Here is a 14,731-nt window from a genome sequence, read left to right as displayed (position 1 = left end):
TGCACATTAAAACTAGCAGACCAGCCTACAGTAAATCCGTTCTAACTGGGGTGAATTACCTTATCCTGTCACACCCTGTAACAAAGTATTTAGTGCAAAAATATAAAATAAAATAAAAGCTTGATCTATAATACCCACAGTGTGTTGGGTCACTGTTGTATTTCAAAGCACTGTTGATTAAAACTGTGCTAAGTGATTCTAGAAGCAAGCCTTAATGGAACACAAAATTTAACCATTTAAAAGGGAGGAGATAGAGTAATCCTTTACAAAAGTCTTTCAGAAATTGATTTGCTATATAAACTAATATAATCCACCATCAAGAATATTTTAAGTGTGCAAATGAACAACTTTCTAATGCAACTCATTTTCCGCTTTCTTGGTGTATATCATATCTAGAGTTTATTGAAAATTTTCAACTGGAAAATTTCTTCATTGGAAAATGTGGTTTCATCACAGTCTGTTTTCTTGGGAAGATGCCAGTTTCATCAAAATATTTTAATTTTCTGTGCAGATAGTCAAAACAAAAACATTTCTTTTAAGATGACATTTTGAAACTAAATGAACATTTTGTTTTGAAATGGTTGCCTTAAAAATGTCATTTTAATTCATTTTAAGTCAAAATACCAATTCAAAACAATGTTTTTTATTTTAAAATGTTTGAGTCAAAAATATACAAACCTCTTGCTTTCACATTTCTGAACTGCAATTTTTTGGAACATTTAGTTCTGTGAACATTTTTTGTATTCTGACTTTTCCTCCCAATTCAGAATGAAAACAAATGTCAAAATATCTGAATGTCCCTGGGATGGACATTCTGTTTTCCAGCCAACCAGTGTTTATTGCAGTCTGTGGTGTATCATGCTGACTATTGTACGCTCTTTGGTGACAAAAGTGTAAGAGACAAATAATGTCTGAGTACAGAATGGAATTAAGGAATGTACCAAAGAGAAAAAGGAAGACAGTTATGTTGTTTCCTCCTGCAGCTCATGTAAACTCTTTAGTCCCACTGGACAAACGTGATTGTAAGGCACACCATGCCATCAGAAGAATCAATATTTGCTTCCTGCTAAAAATGTTTTCTCCGTGGGTGGAAAGGGAGGGTTGAGGGAAAAGCAAGTCAGTGAATTAATTAAGAGTCAGATGTGGAAGAGGACAGTGGGCTCTCTTTGAGCAGGAACAGGTGACCATAGAAGTGAAAACCGAGGTAGTTGAGAAAAGCTATCTGTTGAGGGCTCCAGGGAGTCATGAATGAATAAAGTATGCCAGCAGTGAAAGTGAAATATAGTTTCAATCTTCTAAAGTATCTGTTGTTACCAATGGACACAATATCCATCCATCCATGCTCCCCATAAGTCAGCAAGTACTTTTTCATTTAACGTAACAATGTAAAACTTGTAAACTTGCCATGGTATTCACTGTCTTTACTATATAAACATCAAGAACAAAGAAGAGCATATTATTATTTATTATTTATTTGTATTACCATAGTGCCTAGGAGTCCCAGTCCCAGACCTCATTGTGCTCGGTGCCGCACAAACACAGAATGAAGAGAGAGTCCCTGCACCATAGATCTTACCATCTCAGTACAAACTGAGACAACAGATGACTACAGAATCTTTGCTTTATATAATCATTGAGAGGAAACCACACTTGCTCTGCAAAAAAGGGGAATATATAAAACGTAAAACTAAAAATGACCAAAAAAATGCTGTGGTAAAGGAAAGAGTTGGATGGAATACCCTTAAATACATATTTGTCCTGTAAGTCCGCTCAGGGTTTTATGGTCTGTATAAGAACTAGTATTTTATATTTACAGATTTTAATGAAAATATTTTTATAAAACAGGGTTTGTTTGGGAGTTTAAAAATAGAAAAAAATGCAAATGAACATATAACGAGAGATGAGTTCCATACTAGTGCTTAACATCTTCAGGCATTTCCTCCCTCTTATACTACTGGAGCAAAGGATCTCAAGCTGTTATACCAACGTATTTTAAGAAGATGCCATTTTCCATTAAATCACCTCTTCTCCTAAACATGGGATAAGAACTTTGCACACTGCCGTATCTGATGCAATGAGTCTGTAGAACATCAACAGCTTTAGGCAGGGTCCCTGGCACCTGCTGGCAGCATGGATAAACAGATACTCTCCCACCTTGTTACAGATGTCTTGTGTTGATGTGAATAGCCAAAAGGGGAAATGGTTGTCCTACGATAGTCACCTAGTTTGAAAAACTGGCCTCACAATCTTTAAAGTAGCCGGGATCCTTCAGGATAAAGGGCATCAGTTAGTATAGAGAAAGCAAACCAAAATATGCTGAGAAGATGACTGTAGAATACAATGAAAGAGATCATGAGCAATTGGTTCTACAGAGACCTGGTGCTCTATGAAAAACATAAACTATCTAAAGCAAGTTGATTGTGGAATAATAAAATTCCCTGTAAATATTAGAATTCTCAGGACCTTGTATAAATAATGGAATGATCTCTGAACATTGCTATGCCTTGTTCATACATTTTGTCCTTCATTTTCAAGAAAGCAAACACTATTTCACTCTTCAGTTGAGGTTTCCAGAATGTAGGTGGTTTTCACATTTACAGTAGAAGTCCATGGAACCGTGCAGTTTGTCTGTGATACCCAAAGGGTTGGGTCTTCCATACAGTGAGAGCAAGTGTCTTGTGTAGAAGTGATGTAACACTCAGCAAACAAGAGAGCCATCGCTGCAGGGCACTATCAACATCCTCACTCCGAACTGGGAAGGGAGTGTTCATTTCATCTGGTAATGCCAATGTGCTTCCAGAGTACCCATGCATAACTCTCATGCAAGGAAAAGCAATTTGAGAACTGCTACTTATATATAGTACAGTTGCTCATTTAAAGTTAGGCACATGTGCATAGATTCAGTTATACCATTGAATTGCAACCTCTTAAGCTGCAGAGCAAAGACATATATTGCTAACCCAATGGAAATAAGTAAGAAAAAGAATCTACATTCTGCCTGGACACTTGGGCATCGGTTTCATCTGACTACGCTGCCACAAATTGTGCAAAGGCATCTCTCCTCTGTAACGTGAATAATGGAAAGTGTTTTTAGATATTAGGGGTCTTTTATGTTGGGGGACATGACTGTGTAAAAGCTACTGTTCTGGTGTGAACTGGCCTTTTTTGGGTTGGGCTAGCTTCTACTTATTCAAGCAAAGAGTGTCTACCATATATCTGTAACCCCAGTGCCCTAGAATATGGGGTAAGGTTTGGCTCTTAAAGCCAGTGGAGTGTTGGGGAGAGGAGTATAAGGAGAGAATGAACTGGTGATCAATTTGTACCACATTATGTCTGTTTATCACAGGGAGGTGTAATGCCTCCAGAAAAGATGAAGAGGGCAAACTCCACAATGGTTCTTGGGACCCCTGGGTGAAAGGTACACCCCTTCTCTCCAGTGATGGCCTTTAAGTCACCAGCCATTGTGCATGCTGAGTGGGACCCTGGCTATGCCCCAACCCACATAGACATGCTCCTTTTGGATGGGTGTACACCACCCTAGTGTTCCCTTTGCCCTTCTGGGCCCACAAGAAGTAGCATTACCATTACCTCCTGGGGGGGGAGGGGACTTATCTCTCCCGGGTGATCAGAGCCATTTCCTTTTCATGCATGGGCAAATTTGACTTATGATCCAACCCAGAGTTAGTTGCCTCAACAAGCATCTCTCTGTTTCTCAGACATTTTTGCATGTCCTAGTTTTATATCTAGCTATCTAGCTATCTATCTATCTATCTATCTATCTACATGTCTAATGTGTTGCCCATCACCATAGTATCTGGCCACCAAGTCCCAGCTCCCATGCCAGCAGTTTCCAAACAGAGGTCTATGGAGCACTTGCTGGTGCTCTGTGGAGAAATGACACAGGTGCTGGCTGCTGCTGCTTGTTTTATGCTGAGAAGAACAGAACAGATGTGAGAGGAGAGTAAATGAAAAGCAAAGGGAGACAGCATGATTAAATATTTTTAAGAGGATAAAACACAATGCTTTAAAGACAACTAAAAATACATAAATTCCTAATGGTAATGAGTAAGCAACTACTGCAGTCGCTACAAAGAAGGGAGGGGATTGTAAATGCAAGGCAAGGTGGTGTCACCATGCTTGCATATAGAGGGGGAGATGGATCTTGATACCTTATATCTACTAAGAGGAGGTCCATGCAATGGCAAAATTTGGGATCTGCTGTCCTAGCACCTACTCTTAGATTTAACTCTAAATCTAGCAGGTACTCCTAGTTCATTAACCAAACCTGATTCATCCTCAGGCCGGCATTCATGCAAAACTGACCATGAAAAGTTTCCAAGGAAACACCTCCTGAAAAAAACCACATATCCTTAATGTGTCAAGAAATAACATTTAAGAAGCCAGTGAATCTGTGACTAAAAATGACTGACTATAGCATCAATCTCTGTGATGGTAGATGACTATCCAGTAACTACGAGTAGTATAAAACACACATGGGCAGTATCAATTGGTCACTCAAAGCCTCGTGGAGCATAACCAGATAGACTAGCAACAGGGAAATCCACATCAACAATGTGGAAATGTAATCTACGTTGGCTCAGATGACATCCGTTGATCACTCTCTGGCATATAAGTGTCAGTCAAAGGAGACGTGGTAGATTCCTGGACCCCACTTCATACTTTTCCCCACACCAGGTGTAATTATTTACATCCGTGCAAAGGGGGATTTGGTAGTATTTTAATCCACTTTGACGCTGGTGTAAGGCGCAAGGCAATGCTGAATCAGGGCCCTGATCCTTAAATGATAATTAGGAGAAAAACATATGCTATGTGGATAAAGAATAAGGTAAGCTCAAAGAACAAAGCAATTGAGCTATTGATCAAAATGCTGCCCAGAGAAACCTTGCCTGAATCATATTTCTTTGGAATATGCAGGTCCATCAAAATCAGAACACTTCACATCAGATCAACTTTGCTGGAATTTAACTTTGAAGGAAAAATGGAGGGGGAAAGTTCCAACTATGTCCAGATACCCTGTTTTGCAATTGTAGGAGCAAACATTTCATTTTTTTGTTCTGAAACTTATTTGGTTTACTTTAACTTTTCATTATAGCTTATATTACAAACTATAAAAAGTCAAAGACAAACTGAAACAGGTAGTGTGACCCAAAATGAACATTTCTTTTCAGAATTTTACTTCATGGAAAATTTTGAAATTTTCAGTTTTTATTTCAGTTTAGAATGAGGCCAGATTCAGAAATCTTGAAATCCTTCATGAAATAGAACTTCCATCCTTCACACAGCTCTGATAAACAGCTTTAGAAAGGAAGACAGAGGAAGAGCAACTTGAGGGGGGGGCTGACCTAGCTTCCCAAACACTAGAGCATGGCATTCAGATATGTGAAACCGTAAGGGGTTTAGAGCAGGGGTGAAATCCTGGCCCCACTGAAGTAAATGGCAAAATTCCCACTGTCTTCAGTGGCACTAAGATTTCAAACATAGTGAATTCAATGCTTTTCCTCCTCTTCCTTCTTCTTCCCTCTTTGGTATACTCTTCCTCTGACACTTCTCTACTAATCATTCTGTTTTCAAGCTAAATTCCTCTTCCTTTTGTTTCCTCCCACTTACAAACTATTGTTTGTCCTCCTTTAAATGCTCTTCCTCTACTTTCATTCTTAGCTTCTAACAGTGCTTCCTTCCTCTTTCAAACATCTTTCTCTGCCTTTCTCTATCTCCCCATCTGTTTTTCCTCTACTTCCCTGCCCTTCTATTTTTTTTTCTTGCTTTCCTTCCTCCACAATCTGCGAACCGGCTCTAGGTTTTATTGGTGCAAATCAGTGACCACGATATGCATTTAATTGCTTAGAACTGAGCAGCTAATTTATATTCAATGTATTTGACATATTTTACCTCTTTCTATAGTGGCAAATTGTCCACAGTTTTTAATTTTCTATATTCAAAAATATTCACAAATAATTTCTTTGATCTAAATACTGTTAATTGTGACTATTCAAGAGCTGAAATTCAAGCTGTGTTGCTTAGTTTTGAATGAATACATAAGTCACATGGTATTGTTTCAGTTAGCAGACTGGACAAATGGAACTCTTAAAATTAGGCTTCGATTACAAATTTAGAGTATCATGCCTTTTCCAGGTGAAACTCACCCCCAAAATGGATTTAAGTAGCCATCTTCACAGAGGTGAATTCCCCCCAAGGAGCAGTTGAAATTTGTACCAAAAAGATATTTAAATTTTTTTCCTAATACTTCATTAACAATAGACTAATTAAATTGCTTTATATTTGTCTCAATTAATGTTCTGATCCAATGCTTTCATTCTGTGTCTTTCCACATGAGTAAATTAAAATGATTAAACTCAATCCCACGTATTCACGCTGAAAAGGAAGTAATGATTGAAATGTAAGTATAAGATAGGCAACCTTTGGAAAAGGAAGGAAAAATGTCCTACTGGGATGTAATACTACAATATGTTATCCACAAGACAGGTTCATATTATATATGAAAATGGAAGCAGATTCTGTTGGTTTGATGAACGTCTTAAGGCACATTCCCATTTGTGTGTTTTTCAGGTGAGCCTAAACGCTGTCAAAAATCAGAAGATATAGTAAAAGTCACTGAACAAAAACATGCTGTGATACACAACTAGATTTGCTGCTACTTAAAGGCTTCTGACATTTTAGTCATGAGAGGTAATTTTACCATTTTTACCATGTCATAATTTTGTAAGTTTTGGTTGCAAGCATTGCAGGGGGATAGTAATTTATTTGTAGTATTAGAGAAATTATTTCCACTGGCATTTTTAAAAAGCCATAGAAACATTTCTGTTACCTGTAGGTTTTTTACTAATTTTGGGGGCCAACTGACTCTACAGCATCTCCTTAAGAAGTGGGACAGTGTAGAAGAGGGAAGGACTGATAAAACAGTACCTTAAGTTTCTTTGAATTCTTCTCTTTTCCAGGCTAAATAATCTATCTGAAATATATCACTTTAAGAATTTTAAATACTTGAAGTTTCATGGTAAAGCGCATGTCACATCATGTATTTTCATTTTAAATCTGTTTGCAGGAAAAACAGAACAGCACTACAAGTTCCTAATTCAGCTTTCTGTGAGGCTGTTATCTCCTCTACCTACTCATTCTTGGACCATGCTATTTTTATGGACAACCATTGGACAAAATAATGATAGTAAAAAACCATAAAACCCTGAGCTGGTAACCTCAAGGCACTTAATAACTCTCAAGATTTCAGATGTATTTGTAACTTTTATTTCCTCTTCTATCTTGCCTTCTTAAACCTAGCCAGAGTACTTTTTCAGCCAAAACTTGGACTTCATTTTATTTGCATCACTGAAACCAGTTGTTGCCAAATGAGCATGAGATACATGTAAAATATGAGGCACTTACCATTTACACTAGTTTGCTATAAAACTGCTGGTAACCTTGATCTACATCCAATGGAAATGGAAAGCCAAAATGAAGCTGGCACAGACAATTGTTTATGCATCCACATTGCATAATAACATTTAAGGCCCACTTGTCAGGTTTCTTAAAATGTTTGGGAACAATTAGAATGTAGACTGTACAGAGAAATGTTAGTGTTGTACTAAGCAGCCCATGTGAACAATCAATGTATCCTGATGCTGTGGCTGCAATTTGGAGAAAACCTGGTGTTTAACGAAACCAGCCTTTGAAATATCAGTTGAAAACCTGTTAAATAATTGTCAATGCTAAGATCAAAATGTTCTAATGCCATGTCCTATGGTGTTCCGTAAGACCTTTGCAGTGGAGTCACGCCTGCCATGGAGTTAGGTGTATATTGTTCAAGATCAGGGCAGGGGAAGCAGATACAAGAATGTTCAAGTGACACATTGGCTTCATTTAAACAAAACCATGTATAAATAGTCTGCAGATGGTATTGTGGCCCCTTAGACTGAGCAGGAAGGAAAAATTTGGGGGCTTGTGGGTGATTCTGTTTGTATGAAAACTCAGTGACATGGAGTCAAGATAATCCATGCTGTATTTGGTTTATTTACATAAAATATTCACACAATCCTGTTTCCCCGAGCAACAGTAGAAGTGTACAGCAATCAGGCAGTTAATTTCCATGTTCAGAAACTCCCAGATGAGCCTTTCCAGCCTGCACAGTGCCCAAGGAGAGGCTCCCATCCTTCCAGGGTCACACATGACGACTTCTCCTGGCTCACTCCCTCTAACTCACACAGCCTGCAATCAACTGCTCGCCCCTGCATCTGGAATCTAAAGGGAAACCCTGTAACTCCACACTGCCCTCTGGGTTGCATGCTTTGACCAGGTGGCTTAGGCCTTTAAACTTACAATATTCCTTTAACAGGCCTTTGGATGGTGACCTCCATGACCAACAACCCTTCATAAGCAACCACTAGCCCCTTTTACAACAGTGTTCGGTGGGTGTGAAATTCACTCCTGTCTAGACAGCCAAAATGAGACCTATGTACTGTTTATTTTGGGGCCCTAAGTGGGACTAAAGTGGAGCATAGGCCTCATACTGGTCCTCAGCATGGGCGAATTTCACCCGGCTTGAATGAGGGCTAATGCAATAGTCACAGTTATGTTGATTCTCACGTATGTGTCTGTATTTGTTGACTCTGCCCTTTTTTTGGTCTGCACACACCCGAGCAATTGTGATTGAACTGGGTATATTGCAAGCTCTCAGTATTGGGGTTAAGGGACTACCAAAAGGTGGAACTCACGTCATTCAACACATAAGCCATATATTCACTATGCATATTTAGTGTGCATAGTTTTAATTTAAGAAATATTTGTGCATAGAGGGTGTAAAAAGTGCATTTTAAATGTTTTGTGAATCCGGTCCAGAGCTTGTATTTAGCATGGACTTTCTGTACAGGGCAAATAACAAATGAAATGTTAACATGAAATTGTATCATATACATTATAACATAACGGGGGGGGGGGAGGCTGGGGGGTTGTTGTTTTTTTGTTGTTTTTTTTTTGCTGAGTTAAGGATTTATATATATACTCTGCTAGAGTTTGGACAGATCATTAGTTACCTGAATCCCTCAATTGTACCTTCTCATCCTTTCACTGAATGGTTTTCACCCCCTCTTATAATATACTATAAATAATCTGATGGTTTCTTAGAACCATTCAGATGATGTAAAAGACAGTATGGTCATATCAGAAGTAATTTTGTAAAGTCTGAGCTGACTAGGTACTGTGGCATAGTTGCCTTTGAATTCAATGGAAGTCTTGCCTCAGTAAGACTGGAGTAAGAACTTCAGGATGTTGCCATGTGGAAAAACATGGGGCTAGATTTTTCAGATGTGCTGAGCATCCACAGCTCACATTGGAGTTGGTAGGGGCTGCAGGTGCTTTGGCATCTTTGCAAATGAAGCCAATGAAATCTTACTGTTATAAGAGAGTATTTTCCAGACATGCTGTTCATGGCTCACAGAGACCAACAGCTTTGCACAAATGCATACAAAGTTTGACCCACACATTTCAACTTTTGACTTTTTTTCAGAATTGACTTTGACCTCTCTACTGTATCTATGTCCAGGAGTGATTTACACACAGCAGACGTTTGTTACTGAAAATGTATTTACCAGCAGAGTTCACTCCAGAAGCTGCAAGGCCCTGTGTGCCTTATGTGAGGTGTTCAGCATGCTCCACTCATATTGAGCACCCTCAGCGCCTTGGCTGGGAGTTAGGGGAGCTCTACACCTCATAGGAGGTAGTCAGCACCTTCCAGGACTGGATCATTAATCTGCAAATGTATCTTCTGTATAAATTACCTGACTTGCCAGTTTGTATTAAATTTAAGCACTGTGATGGACTTCATTGAAATAGTGACGAAGGATACTCCATTTTCTCAAGTATGTCTTCTAGGTAACATCAGTTAAGTTTCTTTCTTTCTTTACAGTAAGATTGTACCTGTGTTTGACCCAGATCCTGGGTTATCTATAGAGGTGAAATTTACCTCACTGGGGAGAATCAACCTGAGACCTATGCGCCAACTCATTTGACTATTCAAAATATAGTATAAGGGGGACTTAGATGGTGTATAGACCTTGTGCTGAGGCCTCTGTCGGAGGATGAATTTCCCCCTTAAATGTATGAGGATGTATTAACACAATATTGCCTGAGGCCATAAAGAATGGGGTTTGTGTATGCATCTCCCCTAGAGCATTATGGCAGTGTTTCCCAGTGTTATGGTGTGCTGACAGGCTGAACAGGTGTGCCAGAGAATTTTTTGAAAAACTCCATGTGAGAACAAAAAACTTGCCCATGTATTTTAATTAGTGTCAGAGTTGGATCACATTCTGTACTTTTGCTGTCTGAGACAAGGCCCCTTTCAAATATTATGCATGTGTCACATTCTCTTCCCCAAAGGGAGGTTAAGATAGCAAATTTGACTCCTGTGGAAGGGTGGGGAGGGAGGGAGAAAGAAGGGGGGAAGCCACCTTCTCATTGGCCATCTGCCTCACTGCTCGGCCTCCTCCAGAGACAGAGCAACCAATCAGCGCTCAATCTCCCTCCCTCCTCCCCACCTGTGAGCAACGGGCCAGCTCCTCTGTCCCTCCCACTCCCTCCTGCAGCTGCTGGCTGAGTATGGGAGGAAGAGCCCCTGGAGCCACCCGCCCCAGCCTGCAAGTGGAGTGGGAACCTCACTGCAGTGCTCCAGGGTTGGAAGGGAGGAAGAACTGCAGGAGAAGCAGAGATGGGAGGCTGAACTGGGGGGCGGGGGCTGGGTGTGAGTTGGCGGTGCTGAGGGGGAATAACTGTTGGGGTGTGGTATCTGGGGGGCAGAACTGATAGGGGCTGGGTGGGGGATCTGGGAAGGCAGAATTGGTGTGAGGTGGGGGCTGGGGAGATGGGGGGCAGAACTGGTGGGGCCTGGGTGGAGGTGGAGCAGAATTGGGGTCTTCCTGGTGTGAATGTGTGAGTCAGCTGAAAATATTTGTCACAGTCTGTGCACTAAAGTTAATGATGTTAGATTCTAGCATCATTAACTCTATTGTACAGACTGTGAATGGCCAGGGTGGTAAACTGCTTAAACCGAGGCGGTAAGAGGGTGAATTCATTTGGAGACAATATGGTGGTGTGCCTCAAAATAATGGAAGGTATCAAGGTGTGCCGCAGCAGAGAAAGGTTGGAACCACTGCACTATGGAAATGCACTCCCATAGAGTACAGTGAGGCGCCATAGATAGGCATAGTCCTCAAAAGTTTCATTTTGTATTTTTATCTTGAGTTATCTGACAAATATATCGTGTAATATCGTTATGGATTATGATTTAGTCAGTATTTTTATTTAATTCTCAACCTACAACTCTTGTGTTTTTATTCTGCTGTACTTGTCCGTATTTCCTATGATAATATTGCTAAATAAATCATATTTGAGGGCAAGGATTGTGAAACATTTGAGTATCAATGCAAGTTTGCTTTACTGAAGCATGTTTGATCATTTGCATATGGATTGTCTTTGGAAAAAATGACACAGCATAAATGGATTTTACCAAATCCTTCTTCCTTTTGTGACTCTGCACTTTTTTCATGCCGCCTCCTGTTTACCAAGCAATTTTGCTCTCCTCAAGTCCATCTTGAAATTAACTTTTTTTAGCTGGCTGCCACAGTTAACCTTTTACATTTATGTTCAGACTTGGGCTTGTCCTCCTAAATATTACTCACATTAAGGAAAAAATAACCAGCTAAACATGGATCTTGCAAAGCCTGACCAATGTGATTGAGCCCATTGAAGTCAATGGGGCTATTCGTGTGAGTAAGGGTTTGCAAGATCGGACCCAAATCTGGAGCAAAGGGCTTAATTCAAAGCCTACTGAAGTAGATGGAAAGACTCTCATTGACTGCAATGGACTATAGATCAGAATACCTGGTTCCCATCCAACTCCCATTGAAATCAATTGAAAGACTCCCATTGACTTCAATATGAAATTTACAAGGGAAGATAAACAACATCAACAGATTTTCTCTATTATATCCCATCCGTCTTTATTTGTCTGGACTATGTCTACTTTAGATTGTGAGCTCCACAGGGCAAGTTTCATGTCTTTTTGTAAGGCTGTAGAATGCCATGCAAGGCATGATAGAAATAATAAATAATTTAAAATAAACAATGATATTCAAGACCTCAGTAGTAAGGGTGTAAAAATAGATATTTAATCATGTGTTTTAATTGAATATTGGTGTGCAGTGATAGCGAATGACAGCAAGAGAGAGAATTAAATACAAAACAAATGTTCGACTGCAACTCTCAAGTAAAATTACATTACACAAGTGTCCTATCGAATTATTTTTCTGAGGGTCCTTATAGCTAATGTGCCATTTGGTATTTAATTAGTATTATCAGATGGAACCCACGAAAATGTGTGAAGCCAAAATCTGTTTTCACTTATGTGGGTGTAAATCCTGTGGAATTCCATAGACACCAAAAGGGTAAATCAGCATTTGGATTTACACTGATTTAGCTTAAGGAAAAATTTTACTTGTCATGTTTTACATTGGGATTTTCAAATGCATCTAAAGGATTTAGGCATCCAACTCCCACTGACTTTGAACTCCCATTTACTTTTGAAAATCACACCCTTAGAAAACCAAAATAAGCAAAATATTGGCCTCTGCTGGCATGTAGTGGTTTTAATTTATTTTTAAGTAAAAAAAAAAGTTTTTAAAAATCTATAGCTGCTTTATATAAGCTGCATTATGGGAAAAATATTTGGGACATTTCATTTCTCTGGGATTTGATTTAACTTTCCTGCTCATTCATTTATTTAGCAGGGCTCCAAACAACATTGTAAAGGTGCTTTTCTCATGCCCAAGTGGGGTGAACCTGGTATGACTGAAGAGTTGTAATTACTTAGGTTCTGATCCTACAAAATCTTACACATGTGAATCATCTTACGTCTTACATCCTACTGAGGTCAATCAAATTATTCATGTTCATAAAGTTAAATATGTGTGTAAATCATTGCAGGACCAGCACGTTAGTCATTTTAGGCTGCAAAAAAGTTCTGATTTTGATTATGCAGCTACTTTGGTTATAGTATCTTTATTCCAACTTGGAGGCCAATGAAACTGATGCTGCCATCAGAAAAGCTTGGCCAACACTACAGCCCTCCAACAGAGATCAAATAGCCCTAATTTTAGTTCATTACCACCAGTCATTTACTCAAGTGATGTAATTAACTAATTAGTATTCAAGTGATGCATAAAGACTGACAAAATGGAAAGAAAACATAAAGGTGTTGGAAAAACATGAGATGCTGATAAAGCTGCTGTTGACTTTTAAATACCACTTGTGCTCTTGATCCCTATTACACTGCTTTGTGACAGCTTATTTTTGGTAAACAATTTCTTAGAATTGTTTTGGAATTCCACCTATTATTTAAATGCTTTTATAAAGGATGTAATTTTATTCCTTTAAAAAACACTGTGTCAATCCTTATTTAAAACAAATCTAATGTAAAATTACAGTTGAAGTTAGGCATTCAGATTCCACAGTGATGGGCGCAGCACAAGAACCTGAACAGAATTGAATTAAACCTCTGATTCTCCAAAGATAAAAGAATAGAAACTTTTAGTTTTTGTTTGGACTATAGTTGAAAAGTGACTTCATCATAATCTAGGTCCTAATTCTGAAATCCTTACATAGGCAATACACTTGTTGACTGCAACAAGGCTGTAGTCTGAGGAAGACTTTGGGGTTATGTGACTAATTAGTGCTAGGTGAAATTTTTCAGACAAATAGCTTATTCACTGAAAAATGCAGTATCCAGTTGTTTGAAACTAATTACAAATTTGAGTTGAACTCAGCAACTAGTTTTGGACAATTTTTTTAAATGTCAAAACAATAACATAACAAGAACCAGGCAGCAGGTTTAAAACTAACAAAACAAAGTACTTCACACAATGCCCAGTCAACCTGTGAAACTCATTGCCAGGGGATGTTGTGAAAGCCAAAAGCATAATGGGTTCAAAAAAGAAGTAGATATACATCAATGGACCTATGTTCCATGAATTTATTAGCCAAGATGGTCAGGGATGCAACACCAAGCTCTGCATGTCTCCAAGCCTCTGACTGCCAGCTGCTGGGCCTGAAGAACGGGATGGATCACTCGATAATTGCCCTGTTCTGTTCATTCCCTCGGAAGCATCTGGTATTGGCTGCTATTGGAAGACAGGATACGGGGCTAGATGGATGATTGATCTGACCCAGCATTTCTGTTCTTATGGTCTAACAAAATGTTTTGATCTTTTTTTGTTAGCTTCAGAATGATGGTGTGGGTCAAAACTTAGCTAAATTTATTTAAAACAAAACAAAAAGTATTAAAAAAACCCCTAAACATAACTAAAAAACTATAACCACAAAAATTAGTTTCAGGTCCAAGAAAACTTTTCAATAACCCCAGGTTAAATTTTTTTCAGTTTTTCATTTCAGAAAGAAAAATTAAAAATTTCCATTTTGGGTCAACCCAAAATAATTTTTTTTCAGGTTTTTTCAGTTCAGCTCTACTCAGAATGTCATGAGCAATCATTTCAAATCCCATAAAAATCTACATTATTTTATTACTTGAAGAATAAATGGATTGATCTCCTGGACCAAATTCAATAACACAAGATGTCAAATTCATCCTTGAGCTAACATTATTGCAGCCAGTGATATTATATGAGGGATAAAAACAAGGAGTCCTTGTGGC

General features: G+C 38.8%; 1 protein-coding gene across 3 annotated transcripts in view; it reads left to right on the top strand.

Annotated features, from left to right (window-relative positions):
- Positions 1-8,904, top strand: part of PDE1A (phosphodiesterase 1A) — a 244,925-nt gene extending 236,021 nt beyond the window's left edge. For all 3 annotated transcript variants that reach the window (XM_084643372.1, XM_084643371.1, XM_084643369.1), the window contains 2 exons: positions 6,589-6,708; positions 7,085-8,904. In XM_084643372.1, the coding sequence (XP_084499498.1) occupies positions 6,589-6,665 (77 nt within the window). In that variant the 3' untranslated portion in view covers positions 6,666-6,708; positions 7,085-8,904. The remainder of the gene's footprint in view (positions 1-6,588; positions 6,709-7,084) is intronic.
- The last annotated feature ends 5,827 nt before the right edge of the window (positions 8,905-14,731 follow it).

The sequence above is a fragment of the Lepidochelys olivacea genome, assembly GCF_965140295.1.
Source record: "Lepidochelys olivacea isolate rLepOli2 genome assembly, chromosome: 11".
Taxonomy (NCBI): domain Eukaryota; kingdom Metazoa; phylum Chordata; order Testudines; family Cheloniidae; genus Lepidochelys; species Lepidochelys olivacea.
The sequence above is the reverse complement of the archived record's forward strand: the minus strand, read 5'-3'. Positions and strand labels throughout refer to the sequence as shown.